Source organism: Mauremys mutica, chromosome 12 (genome assembly GCF_020497125.1).
Source record: "Mauremys mutica isolate MM-2020 ecotype Southern chromosome 12, ASM2049712v1, whole genome shotgun sequence".
Taxonomy (NCBI): Eukaryota; Metazoa; Chordata; order Testudines; family Geoemydidae; genus Mauremys; species Mauremys mutica.
This window is the reverse complement of record NC_059083.1, coordinates 37,579,881-37,588,202: the sequence shown is the minus strand read 5'-3', so window position 1 is coordinate 37,588,202 and position 8,322 is coordinate 37,579,881. Positions and strand designations below refer to the sequence as shown.

Below are 8,322 nucleotides of genomic sequence, written 5' to 3'. Positions count from 1 at the left end.
CAAGGCCAGCTGGTGGTCCATATTATGTGACTCAGTGGCCATTTTGGGAAGCCAGCTGGCCTGGAAGTCTGGAAGCCCTGGTGTTCCTGGGCCAGAGTCGTCTGCATGCTGAGATTGCCCTAGAGCCACGGCCCCTGGGAGCCCATACCAAGGTCTTCAAACTTCCTGCTCCTTAGCAGCTCAGCTTGGCAGGCAGGCAATCCATTGCCAATCTGACCTCGCTTCCCTGAAAGTTCATCAAACCTGAGATGTTTCTGTGAATCATTTTGGGTTCTATGAATCAGCATTTTTGGACAAAACTCTGTTTCAATCAGAAATTTTCCATCCAGCTCTACTTGTTTGCTACCCTGTGATTTATCTCTGCCAGAAGCTGAAGTGAGCTACTACTCTGTATCACTGGCAAAACGGAATGAATACAGTTAACTCTTTTTGCATGAATAATAATTTTACTTTTTCAGGGAATGTGATTCAGCTGAACGTTCCAGCCATGAAGACAGGAACATTTATGGAAACAGTGACATTTAGGCAAATGGGACCGGGGGGTTGGTCAGTGCATGCAATGGAACTTGCATGGAAGCTAGGGAAGAAACTGGTCTTCCAACTGCATACCATGTTGGTCAGCACCTTGGTGATGAGCATGCTGGTGAGCAGGATTTCCAGGGGGGAGAGGTTGATGATGAAGAGTCATAATGGACTGGTAAGTCTGGAGAAGAAGGTCCAGTGATTCTAGCTTTGAGATAAAAAAATTATTTTATGTTAATAATTCAAACTCAAGAATGGGAGAGTAATTCCAATGCACCAATTGTAAGGCTTTATTTGACTGTGAAAGGAGAGATATGGAGGCAGTGTCAGGGTCTGACACCAGTTTGGTGTTAGCCTAGAGCCCTATCCATATACTTAACCCAGACCCTCAGGTGGTGAAAAGTCTCCAAGATCTGTTGACTCCAAAGGAGCCATGTCAATTTAAACGAGCTGATGACTGCCTCCTTGATTTTTGAGGATCCCGAGTGTGACACTTCCATTTGTTCAGAGAAATGAAAGAGAGCATGTTAAAAATGTATCCTGTCAAAACAGCTCAAAGTTCAAACACCAAGTATGTTAGGATGAATTGTTTGTAAATGACAGATAGGGTAAGATATAGCCATAAAAATCTTTGTTAAATAATGTTTAATAAGGAGTATTTATAAGAAAATCATGATCTGGACAAAGACAATCATTAACAGGAAAAGAAGCACAATAATTTGCTCAATAATCTCCATAAATTATTCATTATCTAGCTAGCTAGCTAACATAATTCACAATCAAATAGAAATTGATCATTATGATTAATGAGGTTGTCACTGTGGGGAGGAAACCTTCAGCTCGCTCAGAAAACCCCATCAGAGAGATGACATAATGGCATTTCCAAGAGAGGGCAAACATCAAAAATCCTGTCTAACCAAACACTCACCACCTCCCCAGGCTTTCCCACATCCAAAGAAACAAACCAAACCAGCCAACAAGTTAAGCAAAATAAATAAATAAAAATCTGACAAACAAGTAAACAAAAAACACAAAGAACAATTGCATTGATACCTCAATCAGAGATTATCCCCCAAAAATAAGAAGAGCCAGAGACCTCACTAGGGACTTTGCTATGGCTACTGATTTTATGGGCAAGGTGCTCAGATAGTATGGTGGTGGATACCAGTATATGAAGATAGATTCCAATCTTATTTACATTGGTGTAAACCTATAATAACTCTTTTTTTCTTGAGTCATGTTTGTCTGGATTTTTCCTAGTGTAAATAACCAATTCTGCATAAACAGATTGAATAGTATTTTCTCCGGGAGGCAATAATGTCATTAGCTGATTATACAAAGAAACACATAATGAAATTGTTACTGACGGAGAAATATGGACATTTTATTCTTAGAGAATAACCTCCAACCTATCAATTTACTCAGTGCACCTTTGAGCTCCTTGTTTCTCATGCTGTAGATGATTGGATTCGTCATTGGTGGCAACACAGAATAGAGAACAGCCACCATGAGATCCAGACCTGAGGTTGAGCTGGAGATGGGTTTCAAGTAAGCAAAGGTCCCAGTGCAAATAAATAAGGAGACCACAATGAGGTGAGGGATGCAGGTGGAGAAGGCTTTATGCCGGCCCTGCTCAGAGGGGATTCTCAGCACTGTGGTGAAGATCTGAACATATGACACAATTATGAAAAGAAAGCAGCTTGAGGCTAAGCACACACTAAAGATGAGAAACCCGACTTCACTGAGGTCTGAGTTAGAGCAAGCAAGCTTGAGGAGCTGGGGGACTTCACAGAAGAACTGATCCACCATGTTGCCTCCACAGAAGGATATTGCAAACGTGTTTCCAGTGTGCACTGCAGAATAGAGAATAACACTGATCCAGGCACTGGCTGCCATTTGGACACAAGCTCTTCTGTTCATCACTGTCTCATAGTGCAGTGGTTGGCAGATGGCGACATATCGGTCGTACGCCATGATGGTCAGTATGGCAAAATCTGCTGAAGCGAAGAAGAAGACAAGAAAGACTTGGGCAACACATCCAGAATAAGAAATCAATCGTGTGTTCATGAGGGAGTTGGCCATGGATTTGGGGATGGTGACAGAGATGGTGCCGAGGTCTAGGATGGACAGATTCATCAGGAAGAAGTACATGGGGGTGTGAAGTTGGTGGTTGAGGGCTATGGCTGTGATGATGAGAAGGTTCCCCAGTAGGGATGCCAGGTAAAGCACTAGAAACACCACAAAGTGTAAAATCTGCAGTTCTGGAATATCAGAGAATCCCAGGAGAAGGAATTCGGTAATGGTGGTTTGGTTGGACATTTTCTTCCTCAGTATACTGTGTGATGGCTGTAGGGGGAATGAGAAGGACAATGATCAGAGTTAGAGCGACAGTGGGAATGGCCCTGATTCCCTTTCATGTAATATCTCATTATATGAATGTCAAAGGTGCACAGCACTCGTCACTTGCAAAGATGAGGTGTTGTTAGTGCTCCTCACCTCTGACAATCAATCAGTAACGTTATCACATTAGTGTAAATTGGGTCGGCTCATTTAAAGTCAATGGAGCTTCGTTACTTTACCCCTTTCGAGGATTTGGGCCAAGTTGTGCCCTGTTAAAATGCACTATGAAGGATGGAACAAAGTACAATCCAAACCAAACAATTCTTCCAAAGAAGGTCCCTCTGCTGCGACCATCACCAAGCTCACAGGTTGGCCATGAAATAGACTAAAATGCCAACACAGCCTGATTCTCAAGTAGACTCACCCAGCATCATAAGTAGCAGCTCATCTGTGATTTTTTCTACCCCAAACTCTATGCCTAGACGGCCTGCTGCCTGCTTCCAAACTGATTTATGGCACCAACTCCCAGCTGCACTTTGGCCTGCGTGTAACAATGGACTAGCGGCATCCCTCTGTCACCACTATGTTGTATCGTTTACTCTGTGCTGTGCCGTGCAGAGGTTGTCAGGACACTTGGGCTCTACTCTTGTCTCTGCCAGTGACCTGCTGTGTGACCTTAGGCCAGTCATTTCCCCCTTTTCTGCCTCTGTTTCCCCTCCCTCCCTCCCCTTCTCTGCTCTGTCTACTAGGACAACTATTCCTTTGGAAGAGAAATCACATAGATGCAGTAGAATAAATGGTTTGAAATTAAGGTCTTATCAGGCAATATTAATGTTCCCCAATTTATTTGAAGTTTAAGGCAGGTTGGAAATTTTCATCTGTGTTCTTTTTAATGGAAAACAGGTTTTCAGCTAAACAACAACAAATCTCAGAATCTGTCTGCTTTTCTCCAAACATTTTGCGATTGATTTGTAAAGAAATTGAAAACTCAAAATCCAAACATTTTTGGTTTTGTGATAAAAATAATCCAGTTTTCAGCAAAAAGTTTTCATCTGCCAAAAACTGAAAAAAAATGGATTTGAGGTTTTCAGTTAAAAGTCAAAATTTTCCTGAAGGATGGAAAAATTCCAATCAGCAGCAGGTATTTGGTTAAATTGAGAGTAAAAGTCTTAACAAGTTCATATTGTAATTCATATTTATCATCTTAATTTTCCCTTGTATGTTGATCCCCCAACATATTTAATTGAAATAGAAAACTTACTATGCTGATCTTTGTGGATTTTTTTCCCAATGTATGATCCATTCAGCCATCCAGCACCAGGATTCTTTGGTCAATATCTACCAGAATCTAGAAGCTAAAGGCACAGGCATCTGAGAATCCTTTCCCCCTTCAATTTTGAGACTGCTCAGCCAGAACTTGACTCAAACCTTTTGGCTCTGCAGATGAGCTGTGTGTAGCTGGCGCTGAGCATCATCGGCATTAAAGGACAGATGCTGCGGGAAGGTGATTTATTCATGTCTATTTTCTAAGGGCTAGCGGGACTCACTCCCTGGAGCCCTGCACAGCTCAGCAGCACAGGCCCACAGGCAAGTGCATAGGTGCCTAGGTGATAAAGCCAAAAGAGCCATTCTGATCCTCTAGTCTGCCCCTAACATAGCACAGGCCTATGATCTCCCCCAGTGTTCACTGATTTCAGCCCAGCTTCTGTGTTACCTGTGGGCCAGAATCACAAAGATGAAGACAGGCACCTACGGGGATTTATCAATGTTCCTAAATGAGCTAGGTGACTAAGTCCCATGGTCATTCAGTGGGAGTGAGGAGCTTAACCTGCTTACATGCTATTGTCAATCCCAATAGGCAGCTAACTCCTCCTTTAGGTCCCTAGACCCCTTTGTAATCCTGGCCCTGTGTTTCTCGTTAACTTCCAAGGCCTGGGCTTCTCCTGAATTGCTGAAAATGGTGCCTGGGATTTGCAAAGGAGCCTATGGCAGTAAGGCGTGTACATCTTGGGCTCGTAAATCCCTTAGACACCCTTGAGAATCCCAGCCTGTAATGATAACTAGGACAGCCTGGTGTCTAGAGAAAGAAGGTTGAGATGCTAAGAACTCCTGTGATGGAAGCCCAGCTATGCAGCTATGTTACCTCAACTTTCTGTGCCTCACTTTACCAAAATCTGGGGGATAATAATTGAGACTGGATGAAAATTTTATAAAGAAACATTTATTTGGAGATGATCCATCATTCACCCACTGAACCCATCTTACCCTAGACTATGAGTGTTTCTCTCCCTCTCTGTCACCTAACCCAGACCCCCAAGCAAACTTCCACAGCCCTTAATCTTCTCCCACCCCTCTCAAAACCCCCACCCCACAGACCCTGTCAGCCCCTGTTCTTTGAGAGTCCCCCCTCCCATGGCCAAGAGCCAATTCCCGACCAGAGTTCCTGACTCAGCTTCCTCAGAGATCCCTGCTTAACCCCTCTGCCCACCAGTCCCCTCTTCTGCCCACCAGTTCTCTCCTCTGCTTAGCCCCACTCCCCTGACATGGCCCCAGATCCAGGGAACAGCCACTCACCCCTGGCTCCAAACACCTGCCAATTCTCTCCTCTTTCTCCCCATTGGCAAGCCCTGGCCACCACTTCCTTCCTTCCCCACTCTCCTCCTTCCTCTTCCTGGCCAAGCCCCTTTTCTGAACAGTATTTCCAGGGTTGCCTCTGCCCACTGCCAACCAGCACACAGCTAACCTGGGGAACTCACTTCCACAAGGTATTGCTGAGACAAAAAGGTCAGCGGGGTGAGACATTGGCATGGATCACGAGAGCCTTCGTGGTTAAATTAGATCAGAGAATGAATTAAATTGCCATGGTGCAGGTCTTCAACCAGCCATTAACTCACAGGGAACCTCCCTGAAATGGAGATCAGTGCAGAATTGTCCACTGGGGGTGGTCCTTGTCCCTCTATTTTCAGCAGCTGGTGGTGGTCCCTCCAAGAGTCACAGCTCTGAGCTGGGCTGTTCCCAGGAGCCTGTGGAAAGACGCACATTTACTCCCATAAAGCTCTGCTGACTCCCAGGGCTGGATTCAGACACTCCAGGGCCATGCATGGAGGTGGAGAGGGCTTCAAAGAAAGGCTGGGACAATGGCATGGGACCCTGCTCTGTCCCAGAAGAGGAGCAGGTGACTTTCCCCCAACCCCTTGGGATCAGCTAGGTGCCCACAGACAGGCAGAGGGCAGTCATGGTCCCCACAATCCTTACCTCCCCAGCCAGGATGTGTCTGCTCGGGTGAGGCGGTCAGGACTGCTGCACTCTTTCTCTCCCCTGCACAGAGAGCCCCCTGCATTGGTGGGGTTGTTGGAGTGCTCCAGAGCACTGGTGCTGGGAATTCAAATGCCATGGAGATGCCTGGGGCAGTTCCCTTCTCCCAGAGCCATTGTCTCAGACCCTCTTCAGACTCAGGCAGACAATGTGGCAGCTGCTGCACTGGGGGCCGATCACCCCATCCCACCACTATTGTTCCAGGCTGTGGATAGTGCAGCATCTGTTGCTGGCCCCAGTCAGACCCAGGGCACTGGACACTCCCACCCATCGTACCCCAGCATGTCCCGTTCCTGGTATCTAGTCATGCTGTCCTTGATGCGGTACAGCAGGCACTCTGATATCAGTGGGTGCTCCTTGAGATTCACCAGATGGGGAGTTTACAGAGTGGGGGCAGAGGAATAGTCAAATGAGGTAGGAGATGCTGCAATTAGTGGGGGGCTGAAGGGCAGAGCACCTCATAGAGAAGGGCCATGCCCCAGGGGATTCTGGGGTTGAAGGGCCCAGGACCACACAGAAGGGTCACACCTCAGCAGGGACTGGAGTCAAAGGACCTGAATCTCCTCTTCCTTAGACCAGACATACTCCATTGTAACACCCTGGGGTGAGTGAGGGGGAAATCAGCCTCATTCAGTACAAATGAGTTACTCCTGATTTACACCAGGGTGAGTGAGAGGGAATCAGCCCTATCGACTCCAAAGGAGTCACTTCTAACTTTTCTTAACGTTGGTGTGTTTTGGTGCTGATTTATTGTGCACAGACAGAGATCAAACCAGGGCTCAGATCCACACAGCAGGGAGTGTTTCCAGTGCTCAAGGGCCACTCACCAGCTCTTTGGAGGAAATAATGTGACAGTGTTATTAGCCAAAGAGTTTAGCTTTCAGTTAGGCCCATCAGCCTTCGAAGGGCTTAGAGACGCACCGAATGGAATACGCTGAGCACATGCATGGAGAGAGGATGAACAGGTTCAAAGCTACCTCTGGCTCACAGGCTGAGTCCTTGAAGGGGGAATGTCCAGTAGTGGCTGACAAACCCGCATGCCATCTGTGCACTTTGAGTTCAGATCAAACCCTGAGCCGAAATCTGAACCTAAGAATAAGGAGGCACCTGGCTCTGTCTGAGGGTTTCTAACTGTAGGGAAATGTCACCGGGCGCACCACAGGATATTTAGATGGTAATGAAACAATTTTTGAAATACACTTACCTGCTGGGAGAGGAGGATGATGAGGGTGGAAGAGCTGATGGGAATTGTGGGAGTAGGGTTTGGGGGGCAGTGAGAGGAGGGAGGTTATTGGGAAAGGGACAAATGGGGGGGTGGGTAGGAGATGGGTTTGGGGTCAGGAGATGAGGGGTGGGACACTGGGAAGAGGGGACATGAGGGTGATTGATGGGGGACTGGGAGACAGAGGGGTGTGATGTCCTCTCTCTTTCAATGTTCAGAGGGCTCTATGTTCTCTCCCCTCCCCAGTGCAAAGCCTCACTTTCCTGTTAGATCCAGTTTTGCAGCGTGAACAATAAAGCGAGCACAGCACCGAGCTGTGTTTCCATCAGTGCTCTCTGCACCTATGTGGATCCAGAACTAGAACGAGGGGCAGGGCGCCTGACAGCCCCACATTCACCTCCCTTGTGTGTACCAGTATCAGGGGGCTCGCGATGCATCTATGGTGTCGGATACCCCTCCCTCTCCCTCTTTTGTGATCTTGGGGGCTTTCTCCTTCCCTTTTGACAGTTGGGGGAACTGAGCCTCTCCCTAATCACCCCTCCCAATGTGTGCCAGGGTCTGGGGAAGCGCCGCCGCTCAGGGTGTGAAGCTGAGGGGAACCCAGAATGACCAAGTAGTGCACAGTATACAGCTCTTTTCTAGAACAATGTGATGATTCTTAAAAGAGCCTTTTACTTCACTCATCATCCATATCCATGGCCACCTACAGCTGCCACAATGACCACTAACTCGGACCAACAAGCTTCCTTTCTGTTGAAAAACTAGGAAATAAAATGGCAAAAAACATTATTAACACAGAGTTAATATTTCCCAGTGACAGCTCGTGCTTGTCCAGAAGGTCGAGTTCAGCTAACTCACACTTCTAACAAGGAAATGCAGAAATGAATTAAATGCCCTCATAATTTAGATAGATAGATAGATAG

The 8,322-nt window shown here is 46.6% G+C and overlaps 1 protein-coding gene across 2 annotated transcripts; it reads right to left on the bottom strand.

The window, feature by feature from the left end:
• Positions 1-1,180: 1,180 nt before the first annotated feature.
• Positions 1,181-7,853, bottom strand: LOC123345124 (olfactory receptor 14A16-like). Of its 2 annotated transcripts, XM_044981802.1 has the most exons (3): positions 5,757-5,877; positions 4,124-4,217; positions 1,181-2,868 (listed from the first exon to the last, which is right to left on the bottom strand). In XM_044981802.1, exons 2-3 carry the CDS (start codon positions 4,163-4,165, stop codon positions 1,882-1,884), a joined length of 1,029 nt encoding a protein of 342 aa, XP_044837737.1. In that variant the 5' UTR covers positions 4,166-4,217; positions 5,757-5,877; the 3' UTR covers positions 1,181-1,881. The 2 variants fall into 2 exon arrangements, with proteins under 2 accessions (XP_044837737.1, XP_044837735.1); XM_044981800.1 differs by lacking the exon at positions 4,124-4,217 and having other exon boundaries at positions 5,757-7,853.
• Positions 7,854-8,322: the final 469 nt, after the last annotated feature.

What these genes read in the sequence shown, in the direction of transcription:
- LOC123345124 (XM_044981800.1), bottom strand. Translation starts at nt 5,903, where the DNA reads ATGTGCGTCTTTCCACAGGCTCCTGGGAACAGCCCAGCTCAGAGCTGT. An exon ending in CCATTTCAGGGAGGTTCCCT is followed by an intron (nt 2,869 to 5,756) that starts GTGAGTTAATGG and finishes TTCCCCCTACAG; the next exon opens with CCATCACACAGTATACTGAG.